Below are 27,764 nucleotides of genomic sequence, written 5' to 3'. Positions count from 1 at the left end.
TGCATCCTGCTCCTGGGCTGTGTTCAGAGAGCCCTCAGTGCATCCTGCTCCTGTGGTGTCTGCAGCATGGACAGACAGAGGGACAGAGCTCTCCTTTGCTATTTGTTTTTTAGCTAGCTGAGGCAGGGAAGTTCCCTGGACTGTTTTTATCCTTTTTCCTTGGGTGTGTTCAATCCTGCTCTGGACTGAAAGCCCAGACAAACCCCAGGAGCTCACACCTGTGACCCACCAGGGCCTGGGCCTTGGCACTTTCCAGCCCTGGAGGGACTGAAAAGAGACTGAGAGGGCTGAGCTACCCCATGGAAAGGATTTGTTCTGGATTTGCCATCTCTTTGAACAGTGAGAAGTTTTATTGTTTTATATTATTCAATTTCTGTTAAATAAATATTTTTTTCCACTTTTCTCCACGGAAATCTTTTCCTGAACCAGCTGGGGGAGGGGCCACTTGAATTTGCTTTCTGGAAGGACCCCATTCAGAGGTTTTCTCCCAGATTTGCCCTAAACCAGGACACAGATTTAGCCTCATAGCAATCAAGTCTTTGGGAGAAAAGCACTTTGTCTACAATGAAAAAAGAGGAAAAATGAGGCTATTCCAGGCTGTTTGCACCGTGTGTGGACTGGGATGAGTAATGGGTGTGTCTCTCCCCACTTCCAAAGGCATTCCCGTGGCAGAGGTGCTGGTGCAGCACGGATGACACCTTGTGGCACACACTGGGTTTGTCTCTCAAGGCCACTGAAAAGCCACTGGAACCCACCTGTCACAGACACTCCTCCACAGAAAGGTCAGCATTCCAAACAAACAAAACCCTGACTAATCCCTGCAGCATTTCAGTTTGTTTGGGATGGGTCAGTTATACCTAGGGCAGGTAACAGGTGATTGTTCTTTCTTTACCCACAGCCTACCAAGGTTTGCAGTCTGTTTTGAACCTGTCAATCCTGATTATGAGCAAGAGCACAGGACTTGAGTCCTGGCTTGCAAGAAATGCCAATCCTGGATGCCAGGCTGGACAACAGTGCCCAGTTCTCTCCTCCTACAGTCTTATTCTTTATATCCTCGTGGCTTTTTACCCATTCAGCATGTGTTTGATTCAAGCAAGATTTGGGGATTCAGCTGGAGAGCAGGTAACTTCAATGGATGGTGTCTAAACAATACTGAGCTCTAAATATGCAGAAGCACTGCTGACAGGCTTTCCAGAGTCCTACAGGAGGTGGGCAGCACAGCCCCAAACACACTGCCACCCCAACACAGAACTGGCAGATTTCACAGCCCCTTAAATGCACATTACCAAAGAAATTACCATTTGATTAGATATATATTTAAAATAATCCAAGAAAGTAAAGTAGAAAACCACACCCCATACCTTCGATACAGATTTTCCACAAAAATGTGTTTTGCACTGTGAATTGATCTCTCCATCATCCTTATGGGGGAAATCTGCAACATAAAACTTGACTCTGTACATTTTCATGCTTGTTTCTTTGCAGACTCATATGGCACATATGAAACACAATTTTCAGATCTTGTGAGAAACAAACGCACAAGAGTGGGAATTTGAGGGTGGGAATCACAAAACAAACAAGGGCTCCTGACCTTACTCTAATTTGTTATTCAGGCACCAGTTCAAAGTTAAGTGCCCAGCTGAGCAGGGAAGGTAACTCAGGGTACAAAAAAGCAGCAATCCACTTGGGACCTATTGCTGCCCCATCCCATGCATTGCTGGGTCACAGCACAGGGCTGGCAACAGACACATTCAAGAAAGGAAACAAGACTTTTAAAAGAAGTAACTGCAGCTGACAGAGCCCTGGCCTCAGCCAGCCCTGTATGTGCTCCACCAGCACTTCATGCTGGAGCAGGAAGATCCTCTGACACTCCTGAGCATGGCAGAGCAACTTCCAACCCTGGTTTCTGCACATTAACAAAACAAAAATGGCTCCAGCAAGGCTCAAATAACAAAAAAGATCAGACTGAAATACAGGGAAATCCTCAGGAATTCTTGAATGAACTTCTTCTCCAACAGAACAGAATTTCTATTGTCTTGGAAAAACACCTCTTCCAAAAAAAATAATGATTGTATGTGCCACTTTCATATTTGGCAGTGCTGAAAAGTTTGCCCTGACACAAACTCAGAAAACAGAACATAAGAACTATCAGTAAAATATAAGCATGGCATCTAAGACCAGGTCTTGTGATCAGGGAAAAGAAGACAGCATAGAATGGAAACAAAAAGTGTTTGAAGGAGAAAAGAATGAAGAAATCTTATTAAATTTCACATCCTACCTTTTTATCATTAAAAAAAGGAAAAAATTACAATGAAAAAAGGAAGTAAACCACCTGAAAAAGCAATAGAAAATGGTAGTGGAAGTATTTTGCATAAGCAGAAGAAGCAATGGCTAAATATGTATTAGACAGCATGAAGCAGTACTATGAATTCTAACACAAGATTTCTTGGTGTTTGCCACAGATGTGAAATAATGAAATTACAGACAAGTCACTGATATGAAATGAGGAAGAGATTTGTGCAAGCCTAGTTTCAGAGGGTGTGCCCAAACAGCAGGATCAGTTTGGGGAAGTTGTGAGCAGGCAGGAGACAGAAGGTTTACCCCCAGAGCACACACTGAGCTTATCAATGTCTGCACCACAGAAATTCCCACTCACTGCAGGAACAAGGAATGAACACACACAGCATCTTAACTCTTATATACGAGGTTAAAAGGATTTAGCACTCATAACTACATCTAATTACTCTTAAAAGAAGTTTCCTTACCATGGGCCTGGTGTGCTGCTCCAGCATGGTCAGCTGGACATAGGTCTGCAGAGTTATCCCCCACCTTGATGCATCCTGATACATTAAGCCCTTGGGGTCAGAGATGGAAGCAGGACAGATGGACATTTGTTAAGACAAACAGCACAACAGGAAGTTGGGTATTTAGGAAGATTTTGCTTTTCAACAGCTTTGCTCTAAGAAGTGCACTAAACAGTGGAAAACCTGATGAGGTTTGACAAGAATTAAGTGATCATTTGCTCTCCACAATGGAGATGTAGAACAATGGCCCTGTCCCTGCAGACACTGAGTGGGAGGTTGGCTGAAGTCAGCAGGAACAGGTTTATTCTGCACATGGAACAGTCAGAACCAAGTAATAAAAAAAACCTACCTACTACTCTATTGCTGTGCACTGACAGACTCTCAGTACACCCAGTGAGTGCATCCAGAAATCAAGCAGGGTTCTAAGTACGGTCTGGGCCTCAGAAAATGTGTCCTTTACCACAGGCAGCTGTCCTTCCCAAAGTATCCTCACAGCAGCCCTCTAGTAGCTGTTTCACTTTCTGATTGCTGCAATTCCACAAACACATAGAACTCACAAGCAACAATATATCCTGCACAGCAGAGGATATATAAATCAAAATAAAATACCATTCAGTGTCTGTTGGCTGAAGTGACAGGTTTTGAACCAGCAGCATAGATTCAGCCCACAGGTCTGACCTTCTCCTTTTCTCCCTGCCGAAATCAGACTTTCCCAGTGCTCTAAGGCTGCTGTCCATGCTGCAACACATGCCCCACCCTTTCACTAACAATCAGAAAGGCATCAGCAACTCCTAGGAAGGACACTTTGCAGTTCCAGAGGGCCTGTGCTAACACCGATGGTATTTCATACATGTTGGGACAAGTATGGTTTGGGGTGTGTCCACAGAGCAGATTGCAGAGCCTGAGCACAGATCCCTGCCCCGGCCACCGCGGGGTTTCTGCAGAGGACATGAGCCCCAAGCACAGGACTGACAGCAGGGACTGCTTCCAGCATCCCAGCAAGGCCAGTGTGCAGCTGGGACCCACAGACATCCTGGGGCGAACAGTTCCAAGAAGCCTCGGTCACCCAAAAGACAACAGAAGCCCACAACACCTCGCTGGGCTGAATATTCCTTATCTGCAGCAGCCACAGGATCACAGATTCACACCTTCCAAAGGGGTTGGAATGGACCTTAAAGATCATCCAGTGCCACCCCTGACATGGGCAGGGACACCTCCCACTGTCCCAGGCTGCTCCAGCCCCAATGTCCAGCCTGGCCTTGGGCACTGCCAGGGATCCAGGGACAGCCCCAGCTGCTCTGGGCACCCTGTGCCAGGGCCTGCCCACCCTGCCAGTAAAGAATCTTTCCCAATATCTAACCTTGAGTTTCCCCCTCTTTCAATTTTCACTCATTCCCTGTGTCCTGTCACTGCAGTTCCTGAGGAATTGTCTCTCTCTGGGGTCCCTGCAGCCCCTCAGACTCTGTGAGGAGCTCTGGGGTCTCCACACAACCTTCTCCTCTCCAGGCTGAGCAGCTCCAGCTCTCCCAGCCTGGCTCCACAGGGGAGGTGCTCTGTGGCCTCTTCTGGAGCTGCTCCAACAGTTCCATGTCCTTTTTATGCTGGAGGCACCAGAACTGTTCACAGAACTCCAAACATTAACAGACCAGGTCCACCCCTCACCTCGAGTGACATCCTTCTCATCTTTGAAACAGGCACAAGCACATTCAGAAACACTCAGGGCTTACCTTCCTGGGAATTGCTTTAACTCACACCCCACTGGACACCCAGTCCTTGCCAAAACCACATTTTATATGCAATGTTTCTATTACATGCATGTCTTAATTGCAGTAGAAGCTTTTTGCTTCGTGAAGCTTTAGTTTTCGCTTTGTGAGATTTGGATCACACCTTTTGTAGCAGTTTTGCTGGCTGATAATAAGCCACCAGACATGTCTTGCTAAAAGAAGTCACTGTAACTGCAGAAATAATTTCTGCCACTCACCAGGATATTATGACCTCGAACATTCCTCCACTTGTTCAAGGGTTCCTTCAAAACCTGGTTAAAAATAATTGCTCCATGTTAAACACATCTTAGATTCAAAATACTTAATGTGACCCTACAAGTGCACAACTATTTTTAAGGAATATTTGTGCAGTAAATCAGAGTATTTAGGAGTTGTATTGGAAAGCTCATCACACTTAAAAAAAAGCACTGAATTCTGTAACACTGCTGAAAAACAGAGAAGTGTCAATATCCAACATTTTCTTAGCATTTTTAAACACTGATTACCTCATAAGCGTGGGGAGAATTTTTTTAAATGAAAATCAGTGCCATGTAAGGGAAAGAACAGCTTAGCAGAGTACTTAGCATTTCAATGCCAAGCCCATCCCCTCACAAATTAATTTCTCAGAAAATAACACTTGCCAGCAAAGGAAGAGGATCAGACTGCTACCACATTTGTTTTCCTTTTATTTTAGTGTTCTAACAAACAACATGTATTCAAATCTTTTACAAAATGAATCAGGAAAGCTTCTACCCTGAATAGGTAAAATCACAAAAGACCTACCTGGTTCAAACAGGGTCTAAATCTGCAATAGTACTGTAGAGTCAGGCCCAGGAGAATCTCATCAGCCTGGGAACTTAAGTAGCTACTTAAAAATGCTGCACTGTATGCAAATTAAAGTCTGTTATCCTTTGGATTAACAGTTAATTACTTCACAAGGACAATTCCTGTTAAATTACCAAATAACATCTGGCAACACAGAATTTCTGTAAGGATTCCTAAAACTTACTACCAAATGTGTTACCAGGTCTGTTGGGGAAAGCATTAATATCTGTTCTATAAAAACAACTGCTCACTGAGGTTTGGCCTGGATTTAGTTTAAAATACACCAAGCCTGCCCTTCCCCATATCTGGTTCTAAGCAAGACAAAATCAAATACCAGATCACTCTAAGAAATCTCCTGAAATGGTTCTAACAGATTTTCCTTTTTTATAAAAAAAAAAGCCATCTATTCACTGGGATCTCTGTTACATGGCATAGGTATTTTTACATAGTAATTATTTACTTTGCTTTTACCAGACCCATCTAAGATTTCAGTGACGTGAAATGGCAAACAGGCAAGTCCAAACATGCCCATGCTCTGTGGGTTGCTGTTATTTTACAAAGGTACAAACTCAGATTCACAGGTTTTACTGGTATTTTGGCATCCAGTACATACCATATGTGATTTACATTTCTCTGCTGCAATTTGACTGTAAACAACTGGGGTGGTGCCCCAGCAAGCCTCTGGCTCAGCCCCTGCTGCTCCCTCCTCACACACCCAAGGACACGTCAGATCTCAGACAAGATCTAACACAGCTGCTCAGTGACAGAAATAAGGAAAAAGAAATGTGCATCCAGTACCTCAATGCTGGTAGTTTGTGCAAAATAATCCAGGCATGTTGTTTTTCCACTCGCTATGTTGCCCTCGATACAGATCTGGTGAAAAACAGAGTCACTTTGAGACCCCACTGTGGCACAACAGTGAACAGAAATGCACCTTGCCCATTCCAACATGCCAGCTCCCTACATTGGGAAGAGGTTATTTCACGGGAAGGCACTGGGGATCCATTTGGAAGCTGTGACTCTCCCAGATCTCCCTGCTACCCCCAGAGCCAGCCCCTGCCCTGCTTCCATCTTCCTCCCCCTTCCCAGGATCCCAGGGGTTCCAGAGGGTCACCTGCTGCCCCCCACTCTGCCACAACCCCCCTCAGAAACCTGATCCCAACTTCAAATAAATTGCCAGCTGAAGGAATCATTTCAGCATCCATTATATAGATATCTTAAACCTTAAGAGGGATCAGTTTTATATTCAGAAACCTAAGCAACTAAAATAAGAGATTTTTTTTTGACTGTCTTAAAAGAATTTATAGCCAAGAGGGGTTATATAAAGCAATGCAATACTGAACCCAAATTGAAATCTGTCCTGACACAAGCCCTCAGTTTTATTCCTCATAATTTTTGCACAGATCTCTCACAATTTTAATATAATTTTCAGAACTAGACCAGCCTTGCAGAGTACAACTCAGTGACAGACCCACCACCACACAGTCACACAGCTATGACCTACAGCTGCCACTAAAATACATTCAAATTATAATAGAATTATGATGAAAGAGGCTGCGCTTTATACGTAGTTTCCTGAACAAAATGCAAATACTTACAATTCTCTTTCTAGCATCTTTTTTTATCAAATGCTTATCTAGAATGGAAACAAACAACAGTTAAAACCAAAGCGGTCTGCATAACTTGGTTATACTGAGCCTCTTAATGTGAGGCCTTCCAGGACATTTCTAGGTTCCCTATGGCTTAATATCACTATTTTCTAAATTTCCAAGGTTTTAGGTAATTATTAGGTCATGTAACAGACACATTGTGGCACCGACTAACACAGATTTAGCTGAAGTTTTCCACTGTCCTTTACGCTGCCAAGAGCCTACGGTGAGTGCTCACACTTTGCCCAGATGTTTGCTGTATCTGCTGCTCCTCAGTGGGTTTGCACAGGAAATTTTTGGAAACACCAGCTGGAGCAGCCCGGTGAGGATTACAAAGCACCTCCAAAACAAGCACCTTACACCTCAAAACTGCGGTAAAAAACCTGTCCAAGCCAAGCTGAGCTTACGAGAGCTTTCACCCAGCCATGCATGGCAGGAAGGCAGGGACGGGCTCGGTGGTCACCCCCGGCCAGAGCTCCAGGGTCTGACCCCGCTCCTGCTCCCCCAAAACTGCTCCAGGGTCTGACCCCGCTTCTGCTCCCCTAAAACCGCTCCAGGGTCTGACCCTGCTCCCCCAAAACTGCTCCAAGGTCTGACCCCGCTCCTGCTCCCCTAAAACCACTCCAGGGTCTGATCCCGCTCCCCCAAAACCGCTCCAGGGTCTGACCCCGCTTCTGCTCCCCTAAAACCGCTCCAGGGTCTGACCCTGCTCCCCCGGAGCGGCTCCAGCGCATCCCGAGGGCCCACACCGAGCCGAAGAGGCGCCCCAGGGGCGGCCGCCGGTCCCGGCCCGTGCCCGCGGTTCCCCCCGCACTTACGGCCGGCAGCGGCGCGGGGCCCGCCCGCTGAGGGCCCGGGGACAGCAGTGCCCGCGCCCCGCCGGCCCCGCGCCCAGGCCGCGCCCCGCCGCCACATGGCCCATCGCCGCTGCCGCCCGGACCCGCACCGGACCCGGCTCCGGCCCGCCCCGGCCCTTCCGCCGCCGCGCCATCACTTCCTCCGCCCCGCCGCTGTGAGGAGGGGCGTGTTCAGAGCCGGCTGTGGCCCCGGGGTCACCTGCGGCATCAGCCCCGGCATCTCCCCGGTTCCCGGCGTCGTCCCGGGGTGCCTGTCCCGCCGCGCACCGCCGGCTCGCCATGCCGCGTCTGGAGGTGGACCGGGCCTTCCCCCGCTCGGCGCGGGGCGCGCTGAAGATCTCCCGCACGGTACGGCCGGGGGCGGCCCCGGGGCCCGCGGGCAAGGCCCGGGCCGCCGCTGACCCCCGTCCCCTCCTGTCCCGCAGCTGGTGGCGCTGGCCGCCCTCGTCTGCTTCGTGGCCGCGGGATCGCACCAGGCCTACACGGCGCTGGCCAGCATGGAGACGGCGATCACCGCCCTGTTCCTGCTGCTCTACCTGCTGAGGCTCGACGCGCGGATGCGGTGCCTCTTCTGGCCGCTGGCTGTGAGTACCCGTGGGCTCCGAGTAGCGGCTGCTCTGGCTGTGAGTGCTGCTGGCCCTGAGCAGCAGAGGCCCCTGGCTGTGGGTACCAATGTCCCCTGGCTGTGGGTACCAATGTCCCCTGGCTCAGGGCACAAATGTCCCCTGGCTGTGGGTACCAATGTCCCCTGGCTGTGGGTACCAATGTCCCCTGGCTGTGGGCACCAATGTCCCCTGGCTGTGGGCACCAATGTCCCCTGGCTGTGGGCACCAATGTCCCCTGGCTGTTGCGGCCGCTGGTGTGAGCGCCAGCAGGCCCGTGAACAGGAGGGATCGCCTGGCCCAGGGGACACTGCCAGCCGGCTCAGTGATTGTTTCTGCACAGGTAAGGCAAGCCCCAGTGTTCTGTGGAGGTTGAGGCAGTTTTTCCTAGCGGAGCGTTGTGTTCCATCAGTTCTTGGATCCGATCACAGCCCCTCCCGGCATGGGCGCCGTTTGCCTCGCTGTGTAAATACCTTCACATCACAAATTAGTCACACGCTTTCATTCAAATGCTAACAAGTGATCCTCTTACCTCCCTTTTGTACGTGTATTTGCTGCTTCAGTCTATCAGGTGTAGCCAAGTTGCAAAAATTTGATGCAAAAACAACAGAAGAAAGGTAAAACGAGGAAATTTTACTATAAACGCTCCTTTTACCCTCAAACCACTGGGTGTCAGTGTCCTCTCACACGGAAATTTCTGTAACTCTGTTCATGGCAATCCAGCCGTTTTTAACCATCCCTTCTCTGTTGGGAGCTCTGCATGTTCTCCTTCAGGCCTGTATTTCAGAATAAATATTTTGCTTCCACTGGCTGTTTCAGGATATTTTCAACTCGATGATTGCAGCATTGTTCCTCCTCGTTGTGAGCTTGTTTGCAATAATAATCAAGACCAACAAGGGGACATTGGCTGGAGGAGTAAGTAGGAACATTGTTAATGAATTTCAGTTCTTAAAGTGCAGTGATTTGACTCTCTTGGTACACTCACACTGTGATAGGACCATCCAAACAACTGTCCTGGAAGAACACTCTCAGCAGTAGCAAACAAGGTACATTCAGTGGATCTCACTAAAAGAAAATAATCCTCACATTGCTAAGATTTGCATTCCTAAGATGTAGGGATGACTACAGAGAAGTACTGAAACACTTAAAATTTCTAGAGTTTTCAAGTTACCTACATTTGCTACCATAGCTTCAAATCCTAGGTAGGAAAATGCCTCTTTTAGGACTATCCAGTTTGGTTGTACTACTTGAGAAAAGATGCCAACAGTCCTGCTAAAAGGAGTTGAAATTTTTTAACAGACACACTCCCTTCTGGTGCATATATTGTTTTTTCTTACACAAACTGAAAAACTATGTCAGTTGAAAAGGGGTTTTGTTCCTACTATGATTGTAAGAATTTCATGTTTTTAAGATTAAACCAGTTTGAGTAACTGGTACTTTCAATTCAAATGGCAACTAATGTAATTAACCTTAATAAACAGTAAGTAGGGGAAGAAAACCCCTCCGTTTTGAAAGTCTCTAGAAGTACAAGATAAGCTGAAATGTGACAAGCAACCAAAATAAACCTAAAACCTGCCAGAGGGGTCTTTCAGATTCAGTTTTGGAGATGGTGAGGGTGAAAGCTGATGGCTTCACTGGCAATGGCACCCTAAGCAAAAAGGAGACTTTCTGATAGAGTGACTGTGCTGGAATAGAATTTATATTCTCAGTTGTGAAGTTTACAGAAATTAAAGGTGGGAGCAGGAGACTGAGCAGGTAGCTGGGAGCACAAGTTTGGGTGGAATATGTGACATCTTCAGTGCTGGGGGGGACAGAATCACCCCCAGTTTGTTCTCCTGAGGCACAAACTGCCTTGAGCTGTGGTCTCCCAAGAGCTCTCCTGAAAACAGCTCCCCTGATCAGATAATTCAGTGCTTGTATAAAAAGTCTCTGTGTGCATGTGGGATGGGGATGAGGGGCAGGAGCTGAGTCAGTTAACTCAGTGACTCTTCTGCAAACATATTTTTCCAGTTACCTGCCTCAGGTTGTCTATTTTTAAAATAATTTACATTTTCTTCAATTTGGAATATGTTTCCCATTCAGAGCTTCAGAGAAATGCATTTTCCTGCTGGGCTTGTTTGTATGAATACTGACTTTTCCCCTTGACTTTTCTCAGGGCCAGTCCCACTCATTAAGCAACCCTTAAAGAGTCAGATGGGCTTTTATTTAGGGTAAAAGCATTTTGTGGCATAATGCAGCATTAGCTTAGCTTTCAAGGGGAGCACCACACTATCTCCAAGGCCTGACACAAACATCATAAAGAGCAGGTTGTAGACAGCTGATGGGATGTAAATGTGGGTGTTTAATTTATCAGCTGTTTCAAATCACACAAGCTTTCAAGGGTAGAGCCAAGTTAGGAAGATGTGTTTACTGCTGCCTTGATGAGTCATTACAGTAAAAGCACAAGGTTGATTGGGGGAACTAATTTTATGGTAATTTTTATAGGTGTTGGGTCTTATATTGCTTGTTCTCTGCCTTGCCGATGCGATTCTTCTTTTCAAGAAGATTAGCCATGATAAATCAAGAGGAAGGAGTGCTCCTGCCAAATAGGATTGATGTGTTAGTGAAAGAATGAGTTCTCCATTCTGTTTCCCCACTCTCTTTTAAAGAATTTGTATTTTCACATGCACATTTTTGAATTTCCTGCTCACTGATGTTTCTGCAGGTATCCTTTATAAGGTTTCATACTTTTCCAAATGCAGTTTCAGCGTTGCAATTTCACCAGTTAAAGCTTCAGAGAAAATTGTCATGTTTTTCTAAAGTTAATTACATTTTTATCTGTATGAAAATTATTTTTCACGGTTGTCTTCTTTCTCTAATAAAAATAAAAAACAAACAGGCTTAAGTGCATTATTTAATCTTATTTATTTACCAGGTGTAAAAGAGTACATTGGAGTAAATGTAACTTTAAAGTAAAAATGTAATGACCCATCCTTCGGAAAGGTTTTCTTGTGCCATGTGAATTACAAGTTTTTGCATCCTGAAATTTCAGGATTGAGACCCTTTGAGCGGGTTTTGGCCTGGGTGACCTCCAGCCCCGAGCTCCCGGTGGCTCAGTGCTGTGTTCAGAGTGGCAGGGAGGAGAAGCCCCCCGGCTCGCCGGTGTCAGCCCAACAGGGCAGGGCGAAGGTGGCAGCCCGGCTCCATTGTCCCTGTCCCGGGGCTGGGGGCGGGCGCTGGGGCCGCCCCCCACAGCTGGGGGATGCTGAAACTTTTTTTTCACGTTTCCGCAGTGTCACGATTTCCGCTTCCCTCCTTCAGAGAAAAAAATTAAAAAAATTCCACGGCCAACCCCCCAGCCCGAGCCTGAGCCCGCGCCCAGCCCGAGCCCGACTCGAGCCCAGCCCAGCTCAGCCCGAGCCCAGCCCCATCCCCAGCCCACCCCGCCCGCCGCAGCCATGGAGGACCCCGAGTCCGTGGGGGCCGCGCCGCCGCCCGGGCTCAGCTCGCTGCTCCCCCCCCGGGAGTTCCTGCGCTCCCGCAAGGGGCAGCTGCTGCTCGCAGAGTCGGTAAGGACGGCACACCGGGGCCGGGGGGCTGCGGGAGCCTCCCCCGGGACAGCCGCGACCCGAGCGGGCTCCGCCGGACCGACCTGCCCCGGGCCGCTCCGCTGTGCGCCTGAGGGGAGAGGCGGCAGCGGCTGAGGGGAAAGCGGGGAAAACAACCGAGGGGAGACGGGGGGCAACAGCCGAGGGGAAAACTGGGGAAAAACAGCCGAGGGGAAAACTGGGGAAAAACAGCCGAGGGGAAAACTGAGGGAAAACAACTGAGGGGAGACGGGAGACAACAGCCGAGGGGAAAACGGGGAAATAGCCCTACCGGAGTGGGGGAACTGAGAGCGTAATGGATTTAGCGTAATTCAGGCACAGCACCTTAGAGAGCAGAACTTGTCTCGTTAGCCTTCCAGTGTGTTCCGCTATCGGCGACTCCTTTTCGGTAAAAAAGCGCTTTGATTTCGTTTTAAGCTGTTTGCGGTGTGATTCCAGTAACCACTACGGCTGCGGTTTGCATTATCGGCTGGTGCCAGGTTAGGGGGCAGCCTGGCCTGAGTGTGTCAGGAAAGACTTTAGTGAGGAATTTGTGGTGTGTGGCATGAGGCTGTGCCTCTCAGCTGCTGTCCCGAGCCCTCGGAGCCCTGCTGCTCCCTGGCCCTCGGAGGGATGCGCTCGCTGGCCGCTCTGGAGCTGCCCAGAGGGAAGGAAAGGCTGCTGAGACAGCGGCTGGGCACCAGCCCGGCTGGGCACAGGGCCAGGGACACCTGGCTGCATCAGCAGGACCAGGGCAGTGACTGTGGTGAGAGACTTTCTGGAATTTTACATGTAAAGGCTGAAAACCTAAAACAGACTAAAACAGTACCTGTGTGATAGGGAAGGCGATCACTCACCCCGTGGGGAGTGAGTATTTCACACCAAAATTACGATCTGAATAGGAAGCTCAGTGATTGAAATTAGATGTTCAACATCGTTTTTGCTAGAAATAATGATAAATTTAGATACTAAATTTGCTGGAGTTTTAGCTGGAGTTTTGGCAGCAGATAGTCAAATATCAGGACAGCCCAAACTAGCAGTCAGGTCTATGGAGCACTGTTCAGATGTGCAGGGTGTCTCTGGCTATGCACTCTGCTAGCTCAGGGAAGGAAACAAGGGTATTCCTGCCAAAGAGAGATAAGGAACTGGCAGAAGGAGACAGAATTGTCTGTGACCAGCTGGTGGGGGACCAGCTCTGAGAGTCTGTGAGGCTGTGGCCAATGCCCTGTGGCAGAGAGACAAGGAACAGCCAGATGCAAGGCTGGCTTTGAGAGGAAAAGCATTCACTCAGTAGGTCAGGATGACTTCTGTGCTGGGGAAAGCCTCAGGTTGGGTAGTAGCAGGCCATGGGCTTTATCAGCTCCACCAAAAAAATGCCAGCTATGCCATCCCTCCTCCAGGTACCCCATCAGTCACACCATCACACAATCACACATCAGCATCTGTAGTTTACAAACCCACCCATTTACAAGATACCAGAGCCCAGCTAACCTGGCTCCTTTGGCATGTATTTTTTACATACTGTAACACACACTGGAATTTCCTTTACAAGCTTACAGCCACTAAATGATGGTTTTCAGACAGCCTGGCTTTTTAACATCTCAGAATGATGACATATTGGAGGAATACTGTTCTGGTCATGGGATCAGACTCACCCTTTTGTTATCATAGAGAAGTACTGACGATGCCTCCTTGGAGTAATAAAAACTGCTCTGTCTTGACAAAACAGGGATTTATCCTTTGTCAGGCCACTTGGGGCTTCCCAAGGGCTTGGCTGGCTGAAAGCAGCTCTAAAATCTCATCTGCCAAGAGCTTTCCTTGTGCTCCTTGCAGGCCAGGCCCACGTGCTCAGGACACAGTTTCCTGGCAGACAAGAGGCAGCAGTAGTTTCTCTCCAGTTGTCTCAGCTTTGCCAGAAGAAACCCTTGAAGACAACACAGGCCCCAGAGTAAATGCAGCCTGTATACAATTAGAGAAATACAGTGCCAAATAATTGAAGATGAGTCCAAGTTAAATCTATCATGGTTTAAATCTGTGTTTCATCTTTAGCTTTGCATTCCTCCTCTTGAATGTTTAATTTTTCCTCTGACACAGTGCTAATGTGGGACGGGGTTGGGTGCTGCATAAATGTATGGAAATAATATTAATGGATACACATTTTGAACAGTGTCTTTTGTTCAGAAGCAAAGTGGGGTCCTCATTACTGTTACAAATGTCACATTATTCAGCAGCCTGGCAGTTCCCCAGAAATGCACTTTATTTCTGCATATCTCAAGCCATTTTTGAAAATAACATTTCCACACAGAGGATCTTTAGGATGTTCAGGTGTGATTTGCTCTGGTGCAGTACCCATGTAAACTGGGAATCCTGGTGCTTCCCCTCAAACAGGTCAGGCTGGTGATGGTGCTGATTACTGCTAGAAGCTTAATTATAATCTCAAATTTTATTCAAATAAGGAAGTCATCCTCCCCCCATCCCCTGCTCCTTTTTCTTTTGATCTCCACAGAATCACAGAATGGTTGGGGTTGTATGAGACCTCTGGGGAACATCCAGTCCACTTCCCCACTAACCTGCCTGATTAATTTTTTATTCCACCTGGGACAGCTCTAAAGCCAGAGAGAAGCAGTAGCATCAAATATATGTAGAAGCTTCACTGTTTCCCCTAATCCTATTTATTCTCACTGTCTTGATCCCTCTGTTTTCTAACCATCATTTTTAATCTTACACATTAATCTTTTTTCCTTTCTGTTTCCCCCCTCACCCATTCCATGGTTTCTTCCACACGTTTTAACACTCTTCTTAAGCTACCCATTTTTCCTAACCACTCAAGTTTCTGTGTTGCAGGTCAGCATCTCATCCTTGCTCTTTTCCACCCTTCAAGAGATGAGTTTTCCTTTCCCTGTGTCCTGTGTTGGAACCATTTAACAGCCACTCTCACACTACCACCAGAGCTCGTCCAGGCAGGATCCCCAGCTGTGGATTCTGCTGCTCACCTGGTGCTCCACTCAAGCCTTTGTGGCTGCTTTAATTGGCATCTCCTCAGTCTCCTGAAGCCAGCATGCTTTTATTTTGTTTTTATAAAAATGCAGTGTGAATAGGTAAAGTTGTGCCACCTCTGTGGTGACATAAAAGGATGTAGAAATCATTGTGCCTGTTTTTCTCCTCTTTTCCTATCTTTCTCTTGTCTTTTCAGTCTCCTCTGAACTGACCTTCGTAACTGAAACTTCACCTGCTGTGTGTAAAGTCTCCTTTGGAGAGAGGATTACACCCTGTGCCTTTCTCAGGGTCTGTAGCCAGAAGGCCTCTCCTGCAGCCAGTTCTGGAGGAGACAGGAGTTTCACCTCCACGACAAGTGCAACAGAGAAGTGATAACTGAACAGCAGAGACCACTGAGTGATGCACTTTGTCTGTCTGACAAGAATACAAGAACAAAACACACTCTTGTCCAAAAGATGACACTGTTACCCACAGTCTTACCCTCAGCCTTAGGCAAAGCTGTTCTTTCCTGGGGAGGGAGGTGAGAGCAGGAGAAGAGGAGCTGCTGCAGTGATAGCAGCAGCTTCCCAGCGTCCCAATATTCCCAGTGGGTTCCAGCGGGTCTGTTCTCCATCCTCAGGGGAGACAACGCCTCTGGAGCTGCCATGACCTCAGCACTGCTCAGGCCTCCCTCCCTTCAGGGGCACTGTGCTCTCTAACCACTTGTACAATAAAGTATAACTTCATAATGCCTGGCCACTTTAAGAAGCCCAGCAACACAATATTAAGTAATAATTACATGGCTTTAAATGGGAACATTACTTTCTGAAATACAATACCCAAGAAGGGTTCTGTGTGAATGGAAGTGCACATAAAAGGTGCTCAGTGAACAGTCAGGCTGCTGTTTTGCCAGGATTTTTTATACACTTACGACTGCCAAGCTATGAAAGGTTCCTGTCCTGCTCTTTGCTGCATTAGAGCTTCCTGCATGCAGATATTCCTTCACAGTGAAGCTGGCAGCAGTCACCCCAAGCTGTCATCAGCAGCTCAGAAAGAGCTCAGACTCAGCTGCTCTCAGTGCTGAGAGTGCAACCCCAAGTGAGGGGAAGAGAAAAACCCTGTGTAAATACAAATTGACAAAACTGCTAAAACACTGCTATTTTTTTTTTCCTGCCAGAAGCTGCAGCGCCTTCTGAAAGTGCTAGAAATGAACTTGCAACAGCATGGAGCCTCACAAACTTCCTCTCTAGCTGCCTTTTTTTTTTAAGCATAGATACAGAGCAGTAAGAAAAACACCAAGGTCCCATTGCTTGACCTTTCTCTGAAGTGACCCTGAAACACACAGCTCCAGGAAGAGAGGTGCAGAGCAAGTGTGATGTGCAGTGGAACATTTGACAGTCCTTGGAGGGGTCAGGGTATATTCTGAAAGGTGCTCTTGAGTTTTTAGAGCACCTTTCAGTTTGTAAGATGTTTGTTGCAAAGACTTGAAGTTTGGAAAAGCACATAGGTAGGTGTCATTATTTCTGGGTTCAGACTGGCACTGCAGTGTTTGCATTGTGGGAGGAGAGGAGAGGAGTATTTTTAAAATTTTAAGATAACATCAAGTGCCTGAGTTAGTGGCAGTGCACTTAAATGGTCAGAAAAGGCACCTGCTGACTTCTGACCATTTAAGACCATAACCATAAAAGACAGTTATAGGTAATAGCCAATATTGCTCAAGGAGTCCATGCATTCCACCTGTCAGAAGAGGAAATGAGCTCTACACGAGGAGAAATGAGAAATATCATCAAAATCTTACAGTTTGTGAGCTCTGGTATTACACAGGGCTGTTCCCAAGCTACCAAGGAAGTTTGGCATTAAAATCCATGTCAGGGCTGTGATGGGAGACAGAAAAGAAGAAAACCAAAGAAGGAGGTGCAGCACCAAGGTGCAGTGCCATGGTCTTCACCTGACAGAGCCCTCAGGCACCTCCTTCCTGTTGCTGCTCTGGCTCTTTCCAAGGTCTGCTTCCCTCCCCTTCCTGGGCCTTCCAGCCTTCCCACAAGGAAAGTATCCAAAAATACCATCTTTCAAATCTTCATTCTCAAAATCTGGTCCATTATTTTATAGATGTTTATTTTATATAAAATCTTCCTTGGGCCCTTTCAGTCTCATAATGCCTCCAGGATGAGGAATGACCAATTGCCACACTTCAGAGTCTTTTCCCTTTGCTAATACCATCAATAATCTACTGAAATCAAGCAGCTTCTTGTGAATCAAAAGGTGGTGTTTTTTTCAGTGTGCCTAGAGGTGCAGTTCTCCTCCCAAGGAGATGCTGACAAGTGGAGACAGGCTGGAGTCACTCCAGCCACTGAGGGTGGGGAAGGTGGGAATACAGTCACCCTCAGGCCTGAGGAGCAGACAGCAGGACACTGCTGTCACCTCCCATCACACAGGGCTTGGGTTGGACAGGTAACTGGCCTGGTAACCAGATTTTAAAATAAACAACTATTTCCCCAACTTTTCTGGGTCAGACCCAGTTAGAAAGTTAAAATGCTTAGACTCATCTGTCTCTTGAGCAGCTTCCCTGGCACAGAAGGAGGGATCCCCTGGCACCCCAGCACCTGGGATCAGGGGCTCCTTGATCTGTTCCTTCCACAGAACAGCTCCTGTTTCACTCGTGTCTAAACCTCACGCCTGCCCAGGGCTCAGAGGGGACAGCAGGAGCCTTCCCTGGCACAAATTTCCATAAAGCTGATAAGAACAGACCACAAAGACTCTTCCTTTCACTTTACACTTCAACAGGAAAGATTTTTTCTCAGTGCAAAGGCAGTCAGAGCACAGGAGTTACTGACTCAAACAGAATTGAGATCAAAAGGATCTCTGCTGTGCAGCATCACTTACATATCTGAAATTTGCCTCTCTACCTCCCCTCGCTGCTCCAGTAGGATGTATTATTTAATACTGCATTTAATCCTCTCCTAAGACATCACCAAGTTTAGTTCAGGTTTAAGGATCTGCCATTAGAAGGGTTGTGACCAGCAGGACCTGCCCCTGAACCCAGCTCTGCTGCTGCTCACCCCTGCAGCTCAGCCATCACACACCTGCCTTTAGCCACAAAAAGGAAGATACTTTTTTCAACACCAGAAAACAAAATGTCCTGTATAGATGGTGATTTTAATCCAAGAAAACATAGAACTGTGTATACATTTTATTCCAGAAATGCAAGCGAAGTGAATTCACAAAGCAAGTGCAGTCTATGTTTTTTGGGGTGGGAAGGGAATAGGTGCTGTGATAGGAAGAAGGAAGTCCTCTCTCCTCTTAAGAGCTGTCAAGCTCTGATAAATCCACTTCCCTTCAAAGAGTTCTTATCACTTTTAGCTCGTAGAAAGAAAATGCCACACTAAAGATGAGATACAGGGAATGAACTCCCTCCACCTTAGGAGAATGAGAAAAACCTGCAGAGAGGCTCTGTGAGCAATAAACAAATCAGAATGGGGCTGATATTACCAGCTAACAGGCCCATGCAGAAGTGAGCTCTATAAACTATCCCAGCTCAGTTTCTTAGAACCCAGTGAAAAAAGAACAATGCATAGATGTTTAAGGTAAGTATAGTCTCTTACTAAAAATATCATATCCTTTCTAACCTCACCAGCCAGTCCTAATGGATGAAAACAGTTTACTCCAGCTGTTAGCATCCTGCTCAGACACTGTTTCCCCCAAAACACAGGCTGAGAATAAAGGTTTGCTAATTAATTACACCAAGAAATTATTCAGTGGGATTGAACTGCTTAGTTGCCCCCTAAACATAAATGTTTTTTTGATATGTATTTGAGAGTTGACTGACCTCTCATAGGAGTAATTACCAATTAATAATTATAGGAGTCTTATCACTCAGGTGTAATGATGATTTTTTCTGGTACTGGTGGTCTCCAGGAACCCACGGTTGCAGCAAACAAAATCCACAGAGCTGAAATTTAATGAGGCAAATGCTTTGATTACCTTTGCAGAAATGTACATCTGCCTTCAGATGTGCCTATCATCTGGGGGTAAAGAATCCATTTCTTTTCAATGCTGTGTGAGTGGGAATATCAGTGTCCCAGTTTGGAATTAGAAGTTAAAAAAAAATCTTCGTAATCTAATGCTCAGTCTGTGCTGACCAAAAGCATCCCTGAGCTTTGGGAAGGCAGAGATTTGTGTCCAGGAGGAAAGGCTGGGCACAGCAGCCCAGGTGTGAACTGGCACATGACAATATATAATTCAGCATCCCAGCTACTTTCGTTACTTCAGGGTAATTTGATTGAAACAACAACCAGTTCCCATCCATGGCAGTGAAACAGGAGGACTGGAGCTTCTTTTTGGAGACCACCAACCCTCACTGCAGCAACTGGAAATGGTGTTGAGCTTCTCTATGGTTCCCTTACCTTCCACTTTTACAGTCACAGTCCAGGAGTGCAGGACAGCACTCTGCTACTGCCTGGTTTAGGTGAAAATGCATTTTCTTCAGTCCCATTGTGAAACTTTCTATTCTGAGCTGTATTTCTAAAGGTATTTCAATTGAGTGGGAAAAAAATAACAGTTTTTATTATTTACTAGAGATAGGAAACATTATGGAGATAAATCTATGGGAGTTATCTGTCCTATTACTCTCTAGAAGAGCTGCCATGCTGGAAAACTGGAACCAGACACTTCCAGAAATCACAGAACAATTAATTCTTGTCCCTTTTCTATCCATCATCAGCAGACTTTATTCTTTCAACTCCAAGATTATAAATGCTGAGTTACTTCAGGCTGTCTGAGCACTGATTTGGGTTTCAAATGAGAGCTGTCACAGCTGAAAGCTTAGAGCTCTGCTTGCTTGGCAACACCCCAGTCTATCTTCAGAATTATGTTGTCAGAGCTGTTTACAATCCAGAGCAAATTACCGACTTCAAGGGGTGCAAATCCACCCAGCGCTCTGGAAAAGCGATTTCACACACAGGGAAATAAACACCATTACTTCAGATTTATTCTGTGCTGAACAAGAAAAATCATTTGGCCCAATGAAAAATAAAAAAAGCAGGATGCTGAAGCTATGCCAGCAGCAGCACTGACAGAAATACACAGGGAAAATAACACTTCAAAGCTGCTCAGCTGCCTGTGGCTCTGCTATTCCATGCGAATAACTGCGAGTTTTCCCTTTACTTTAGGTGCTGTCATTTATCATCTTTATCTGCTATATTGCATCTCTAGCAGCTTCTTTCATGATGGCACCACTCCTAGAGTTTCTGCTGGCACTGTTTCTTTTTTTTGCCTACGCCTCCAAGCTTAATGAGAAGTTTAAAGGAGTCCACTGGCCTTTGGCGGTAAGTGAGATGTGCAACAGAAACCTTCAGAATTAATTGTCTGCTGTGAGGGGGTGAAAGGGGCTGGGCAGATCAGGGTGACTGTAACAAGTTTACTGCCCTTTTAGAAACTTGTCCATGCTGCCTCTGGTTCAGAAGGTCCTGGAGCACTCCATGCTCTGCTCTGCAGCTTTTTGGGTGCTGACACAAGGCATGGCTTTATCAAAGCACAGCTGGTATTCCAAATTCCAGGCAAATGGCTTGGGGCCAGCATCAGCCCAAGTCTGACTGCTGGGGGCTCCTTATTGCCACCCTTGCAGATGGGGAAACGGGTGTGTTGTTGATAATGGGCAGACTTTATCAGGCTGTGATTAAATTCTCAGGTAGAGTTACACCCTCAGACAAACTGAGCTGCTCTGGGAAGGGCCAGCTCTGGCCAGTTCATGCCCACAGAGCAGCCCAGTGACTGCTGGGGCAGTGCTGGGGCTGCAGGAGAGCCCTGGCCACTGGATGTCCCTGCAGCCTCAGATATCACTGCAAAGGGAGCAGCTGCCTTGCCGTACAAATACTTCAGAAAAACCCACTGATTTTATCAATCTGGATTCTCTTTTGGTACCATCAGTAGTTCATTGCATTGAGGTTTGAATTAGAGCTCCCTGTACAAAAATAACTTTAGCAAGGCCACTGGTAGATAAAACAGTATCAGTGACTTTGGCTATGACTGTGCACAGCTCTCAGCTGGTAATCTCAGTTCCATCATTTTCCCATTTTCTACATGCATCTGGTTCCAGAACTAAGATAAAAAAGGCACTTGTGTGTTTATTATGGCCATTACCATAACATACTACAGGCACAGAATGTAGATAACTGACCTTGCCCTGACTTCAGAGGAATCGGGTTTCTTGCAGGATTTGTGGTTTGAGACAGGATTTTACTCCTCCATCTGTTCTGGAAAGGCAGAAGAGCTAACTGTGAACAGAGCTGAGGGTTCCATTTTTGCAGCTCCCATGATTTGCATGTGCCCTGGGAAGCACAGCTCTGTTTAAAGCTCACTGCAGAGACATCTCTGCTGTGTGTCAGGGCACAGCTCAGCAGGACACGTCCCAGGGATCACACCAGGCATGGAGCTGGCAGTGGACATGGGAAGTATCAATCATTCCAACACTAATCCAAGTGTTGTGTTCCTGAATGAGGCACTGCCCAGCCAGGTCTCCCTGGAGATCACCTCACAGCCCTGCATCCACAGAGAGACAGGCACCCATTCCCATGGGGGCTGGGACCTCCTGAGCCTCTGGTGCCACAGGAGGTCTGCTCAAACGTGAGGTTTTTAAGTCATTTCAAACGATTTTTCCATCAAATCCCTTGCTGTGCTCCAAGGCAAACACCGTGCACAGCCCCTCCCAGGCTGAAGGAAGGTCTGCCTGACACAGGCAGGGTAGAAGCCGGATTTATCCCAGCATCTTTAAGAGCAGAAGTTTATGCCAAGGCTCAGGGCTTCTCTTATTTAGAAATATTTCACAGATGAGCAGTTCCTCCCCTGCAGCAACCCAGGCTGTGGTTACATACCAGCAAGGCCACTGATGCAACAACAGAGGGGCTGAGTGTTCATTTCCAGAATGGTTTTTAGAGGAAATCCTTGAGCAGTCTGAGAATGCACCGTTGCTTCTTCCACAGGATTTCTTGCGCTGTGTCACCGCTGCCATTATTTACTTTGCCATTTCAATTGCTGCTGTCTCAAAATACAACGATGGAGCATCTAAAGCAGCAGGGGTGAGTAGGCATGAGCTTTCCACCTGAGTGCTATGGTGAACAGAGTATGGATGTACTTAAGAAACAGTTCAAATCAGAGAAGTTTCTTCAATTAACTGAAAATTAATTTGCCTAAAGCACAGAAATGTCACTTATTCAGAAAAATTTGTCTTGAACCTGTGACTAGTGCTTTCACCCTAACAGAGTTGCTCAGTGTTAAATGTACCCTTAGGGAAGGCACCTATTCTGCTTTTTAATTTTACTAGCTGCTCCTGCAAGGAGTGTCATGATCCTTGAATGGAAAGAATAATAATAATAATAATCATAATCATAATAATTATTTATTTTTTTAAAATAACTCAAACCTGCAACTGCTAAGGCCAGTCTGAATTAAGTAATTTCAACCTCCTGCCTCTCCTGCTTAGTTTTACTTGGATGAGTTGAAACAAGAGCAGTGTCATTTTAGCCTCCAATACCAAGACTGCCCAGGAGAGAGCCTTCACCCATCAGCATTTTGTGGTCAGAAATACAGCCCCTGCATCTGCAACTTAACTCTAAGCATCAATAATGTATGCAACATAAATAAAATTTGCATAGCAATTGTTTAAGCTTGGGAAGAACAATGCCCAGTGGTGCCAGCCAGCAGCCCTTCCCAAACCATCCCACAATCCCAAACCTTGTTTGATCTTTGTCCCTGTGGTGAGAGTGGAGGGATGGAGTGTGCTCAGCCCAGCACCCAGCCTGTGCTTGGCACAGCTCTGCTGCTCTGGCACTGGAGAGGAAACTCCAGAATCATGTCAGTCTGTCTAATTCACTCAGCAATAAACACATCTCCTTGCAAACAAGTGGAAATTTATTTCCCAAGAAATGGAGGTGATTTCTTGGTGGCAGAGGTGTCCTGGGACAGTGGAGGTGCAGGAGGTGAACCAGAACGTGCCCAGAGCCCACGAGGGCTGCGGCCTGGGGGAGGGACAAGGACACACCTGGTCACTTCTCAGGCTCCCAAATCAGCTGTAGTTCAGTTGATACCAATGTGTCACAAACCATTTCCCTTCCCTGCCTCTTTGGAAAGGCACAGGTCAAAAAATTCATGGAATTTTTCCTGTGTGAGCTTGGTTGGGTTTGGTTTGTCCCTGACAGACGGGAGCTGTTGTTACTGAGTGTTACTTTACCCTTTCAGGTGTTTGGGTTTGCAGCCACCATCGTGTTTGCCATCGATTTCTACCTAACTTTCAATGACCTGGTCACTTTCCTCAAGCAAGGCAGCTCTGATTCCCCCGAGGGGCACAAGACAGAAGGTGGGTAAAACTCCCTGCTTGTAACACGAGCTGCAGTGTGAGATCTCCCTCTCCATTTCACCCTGTGCAGGGAGCAAGAGCTCTTTCCCAGTAAGAGCACTTTCTGTTCTTGGGTTTGTGTGCCACAGCTCTGCTCAGTTAGGAAGCTCCAAATGGAATTCCAGTGATTTATGAAGATAACCTGCAAGCCAGGAATGTGAAGTTTCTCAGAGTTTCACAACCTCTAATTTTGAAAAGCCCCAAATCCAATTATAGAAATCACCATGCAGCACAGATTTACTTTCCCTATTAAAATGTCTTGCTGTAAAAACAAGCAAACTTCTACCTTTTTTTTTTTTTTAGTAACTTATAACTAACATCCATGAATCCACAGCCTTTTATGTTCAAATAGTGCTTTTCTCTTCATCATTTCCTCTACATGATCACCTCTTTTGATCAGCTTTGACCATCTGTGGGCAAATGGCCTTGAAATCCAACAGTCAGACAGTATTCTTATCAATTTTTTCTCCTATTGAAGTCTACTTCAGAGAGATCCACTTAGAAAAAGACAAAAAGGTGTTGGGTGTCAGTTCAAGTCAAGACAGGGGTAGTTGTTTTGCAGTTTCCAGGAGCCCAAACCAGGCATGATGTCCCTGTGACTACTTACTGCACCCACATGGATTAAAAAGACTGCTCCACATTAAAAACAAACAAAAAATATCCCAACCTCCCCCAAACACTCCATTTAAAACCCCTGCAAAACCAAACACCCAAGGTGTGCATAGAATCCTAGGAAGTGAACAGCAGCACTGACAAGTCTCTTCTGGGGATTTTAGTGAACTATTAAGTATTTTTCAAGCTTTAGGCTGAAAAGAAAGACAAAAGGAAAAAAAGTAACTAAAGGAACAGGAAACAGACAGCAAAAGCTGAAAACTGAACTACTGAACTGCCCTCAGAAGATGACCAGGTGGCAAGGTGCAGAGTTAGGATACAGATTAGATCTGATTCCCCTGGAGATGGAGACACAAATACATCAACTCACAGAAGTGCAGTCACACAGCTTTGTGTTGGTGTTTGTGGCCATGCAAGGAGGGTTCAGCCCTGCAGCCCAAACTTGTGTTCACACAGGGGCTTTCATGAGCTGAGGCCAGAAGGATGGAGCTCTGTGGGCCTGGAGGGATTTCTCAGCATCTCAGAGGTGCTGAGCTGCAGAGCACACAGCAGAGCCCAGAGCAGCAAGGATGGCAGCAGGGCCTCTCAGCAGCATCTTCCAACTCCTACAAACACCATTTCAGGTCCCATCACCTCAGCAAGAGCTGCCATTGCACAGAAGTGTTCATTCCCAATCCTGCTGTGTCCTTTGAAGCACACCCTGCCAGAGCAGCCTCTCTCCCAACCAGAACCACAGCTGGGGGGGTTTCCAGTTTGCATTTTCACTTTTGTTCCTTGTTTCACCCCTCAGATGAGGACTCCGACTCTGACTCAGACTGAAGAACCAAACACCAACCAAGCGTGAAGGGAAGATGATCAAGCACTTTCCTCTCTGCTGAATGCACTGTAAATTGAAATATCCCCTCATTTCAGCCCCTTGCCACCTCACTGTTCATGGAATCACCAGAGCACAGACAAGGCAGTGATGTGGAAAAGGAGACTATTCCCAGTGCCACTAAACTCTTGACAACTACAGATCCTCCAGTAGTTCTGTCCAAACAACACAGCTCAATTCTCTGTTGCTCCTCCCCACTCAGCACATCCATGTCCTGAGTAAATGGGAATGGCATTTTTAACATTTACAGCTTTTAATGTGCTTTCATAATTCCAAACCTTTAACACTTAAAGCTTTTATACTTATATATGCCAAAGAAGAGAGGTTTGGATGCCTCTGTTTGTATTTTTCTTGATTAACTAACAGTATTTCTTTATCCAAAGTCTGAATACTCCCAAGCACTGAAGGCATGGATTACAGTTAACATGTTGGTTTCAATACCTTTAAATCTCCTGTCCATCTGGGACAAGGAAATGTGACAACTGGAAATCTGCAGCAAGAACAAACCTCAGAGTAGTATAATGGTGCTGCAGGGCAGCTGGCTCATCAAACATTAAGTATCCCTTGTTTTAAGCTGCTTGGATGGAGTCACATCCCCTCTGCTGCAATTTCACCACAGGATGGGGAGGAACAGGTGAGGCAGCTCTGGGCAGCCCTGTCCTGTTTTTAGAAGCCCCTGTGAGTGTTTGCACAGCCAGGGAAGGCAGGCTTGGCCAACAGCTCCCAGCAGGACCTGCCTGGTGAAGCCTGCAGGTGTTTGTGCCCCAGGCTCCAGTGCCTGGTGTCCTGCTCTGTGCTGAGCCCACTGGTGCTGCCACACCGAGGGTGCCCAGGCCCCAGGAGGGCAGGGGCTCCTCCCCACTGTGAAAAGGCCAAAAAGCCAACCCCAAACTTCAGAATGTCTGCAATGGATTCACCACCCCAGCCCCCTTATTGCAGTGTGTGTGGGTGGGGTGGGTTGAGTTGATTTTTCACCTCTGGGAGGATGTGACTTACCTTGTGGTGTTGTATTCCAGGGGAGAAGCCCTCTGAATTTACAAGCTGTTTTTACAGGTAGCACAGCCTACTTTGGAATATCTGTGTCCATTTATAAACACTGGGGAATGCTTGGGAAGAGCACAGCACACTCCTCACAGATGGCATCAGACAGGTCTGTAGCAAATAAACCTGTATGGATTTTTTAAAAATTAATACAGTACCACAACAGGTGTGATTAAAATGAGAGCAGATGGTACTAACAAAGTGAAAAACAGGGATAAAACAATAAAGGCAGATTTCCTTTGGAATAAAATCAGCACCTGGGTTCCAGTTCCCTGTGGCAGCTGCTGGCAGGACAGGGGAGCTGGCACAGAGCAGGGGGTGCTGGTCAGGTTTGGAGTTGTCCAGCAGGCAGCTCCTACATCTCCTGCTTCCTGACCACTGACAGAGTAAATGCAGAACAAGTGATTGCTTCTAAATGTGACAGATAATCCTTGATTTATCAGGAAGATCTCTTTGGACCTTTTCCTGTACAAAACCCCATGTTTCTTTCCCTTCTCTTGTCTATTTTACTGGCACACTGTGACGTTCAGGGGACCTGGGCTCATTTTTATACTTGTTTTGTATTTCTCTTTTTTTAAGTAAAAAAATGTACTGCATGTCACAGCTGAAGACATGGTTAATATTTAGAAACCATGCTGGATTAAACCTCTTTTAATAGAAGTTTTTGGTGTCTTTACTTACTTGAAGACCTGATTTTGCTGCTTTGCCTCTGCCCAGCACAAGGGACTGTGACTTCAGGAATCCCAAATCTGTGCTGGGGAGAGGGCACAGCTCAGAGCCAGCCCTGGGGACCAGCCACAGGACAAACCCCTTCCTTAGGGTATGAGATGAAAAAATGTGACCAAAAATTAGTTCTAAATATTCTAGATATTAGTTCTAAGCATTGGGGATTCTGTGCTCCCTCTTGGCAACCAATGACCCCGTAAAGAACAGAGTCACCCTTCGGGTTCATCCTTCACACACCCAAAATATACTGAGGTTTTCTGGTAATTTTTTCCATGTTGGATTAAAGTAAACAGGCAGCAAACAAAATGTTCATCAGTTGCTTCAGGACTGCTTTAGCAGCTGTCAGTAAGGTGCCTGCCCAGAGAATTTCCTTACTGGCTTTTAAGTACTTGATGACTTCATTTATTTCAAAGCAGTTTGCTCCCAGGGTTAAGGACTTCTGTAAGATTCTGGCCTTTTATTAAAAAAGATCTGTTCCCATGACTGAAAGAAAACTGAAAGGGTTCTGTATTTTAGAAATATCACTTCAGAAAATGAGATTTAAAATAATTACCTCAAAGCCAGTTTGGATTGGGGTGGAGGGAGCTGACTCAGTCTTCTGCCCATATTCCACCACAAATACTGCACCAAGCTCAGGGTCTGGGGCACGTGGAGGAGGAGCCAGCTTGGCTTTTTGGGTTTTTTGTTTATTTGCTTGTTTTTCCTCAACTGACATCAAAAGGGTGCTGGGAGCACTGGTTTCTCTGTGATTCAGGTGACAAACACAGCACTGCACCTGCAGTGTGGAGCCCTTAATTAAATCCTGATTTGAGTGGCCTGGTCAGACACCTCTTTCCAATCACAATCACTTGTGTCCTGTGGAGGAGCTGCTTCCCAAGCCCCAGAGCCCAATCCCTGCCCTCATTGCAGCTCCAGCACAGCCACTGCCACCTGGAGTTCCTGGGCAGTTTCCAACCCCAAGTGTGGACAACAATACCAGAAGTTCCATGACCTCAAAGCCACTGACAGGAAGGGAAAGTGGCACCTCAGGTGAGTTCACACAGCTCTCACCTGCCTGAAGGGCTCTCTCCCTCCTACCAA

General features: G+C 46.6%; 3 protein-coding genes across 4 annotated transcripts in view; 2 read left to right on the top strand and 1 right to left on the bottom strand.

The window, feature by feature from the left end:
• TK2 (thymidine kinase 2) overlaps positions 1 to 7,971 on the bottom strand; it is a 12,853-nt gene extending 4,882 nt beyond the window's left edge. Inside the window, exons 1-6 of the mRNA XM_015640101.1 lie at positions 7,860 to 7,971; positions 6,991 to 7,028; positions 6,191 to 6,265; positions 4,786 to 4,839; positions 2,766 to 2,855; positions 1,362 to 1,435 (exon numbers count right to left, since the gene is read on the bottom strand). Of these exons, the coding sequence (XP_015495587.1) occupies positions 1,362 to 1,435; positions 2,766 to 2,855; positions 4,786 to 4,839; positions 6,191 to 6,265; positions 6,991 to 7,028; positions 7,860 to 7,956 (428 nt within the window). The 5' untranslated portion in view covers positions 7,957 to 7,971. The remainder of the gene's footprint in view (positions 1 to 1,361; positions 1,436 to 2,765; positions 2,856 to 4,785; positions 4,840 to 6,190; positions 6,266 to 6,990; positions 7,029 to 7,859) is intronic.
• On the top strand, positions 7,847 to 11,375 carry LOC107209912 (chemokine-like factor). Its single transcript, XM_015640105.1, has 4 exons — positions 7,847 to 8,246; positions 8,324 to 8,482; positions 9,320 to 9,415; positions 10,985 to 11,375. The coding sequence occupies exons 1-4, from the start codon at positions 8,178 to 8,180 to the stop codon at positions 11,087 to 11,089; spliced, it is 429 nt and encodes a 142-aa protein (XP_015495591.1). The 5' UTR covers positions 7,847 to 8,177; the 3' UTR covers positions 11,090 to 11,375.
• A 520-nt stretch (positions 11,376 to 11,895) lies between these two features.
• Positions 11,896 to 26,618, top strand: CMTM3 (CKLF like MARVEL transmembrane domain containing 3). Of its 2 annotated transcripts, none has more exons than XM_015640102.3 (5): positions 11,896 to 12,048; positions 20,211 to 20,366; positions 22,020 to 22,115; positions 23,275 to 23,392; positions 24,834 to 26,618. In XM_015640102.3, the coding sequence occupies exons 1-5, from the start codon at positions 11,938 to 11,940 to the stop codon at positions 24,860 to 24,862; spliced, it is 510 nt and encodes a 169-aa protein (XP_015495588.1). In that variant the 5' UTR covers positions 11,896 to 11,937; the 3' UTR covers positions 24,863 to 26,618. The 2 variants fall into 2 exon arrangements, with proteins under 2 accessions (XP_015495588.1, XP_015495590.1); XM_015640104.2 differs by lacking the exon at positions 24,834 to 26,618 and adding an exon at positions 23,521 to 23,703 and having other exon boundaries at positions 11,938 to 12,048.
• Positions 26,619 to 27,764: the final 1,146 nt, after the last annotated feature.

Source organism: Parus major, chromosome 11 (genome assembly GCF_001522545.3).
Source record: "Parus major isolate Abel chromosome 11, Parus_major1.1, whole genome shotgun sequence".
Lineage (NCBI taxonomy): Eukaryota > Metazoa > Chordata > Aves > Passeriformes > Paridae > Parus > Parus major.
This window is presented reverse-complemented; position numbering and strand designations above follow the sequence as displayed.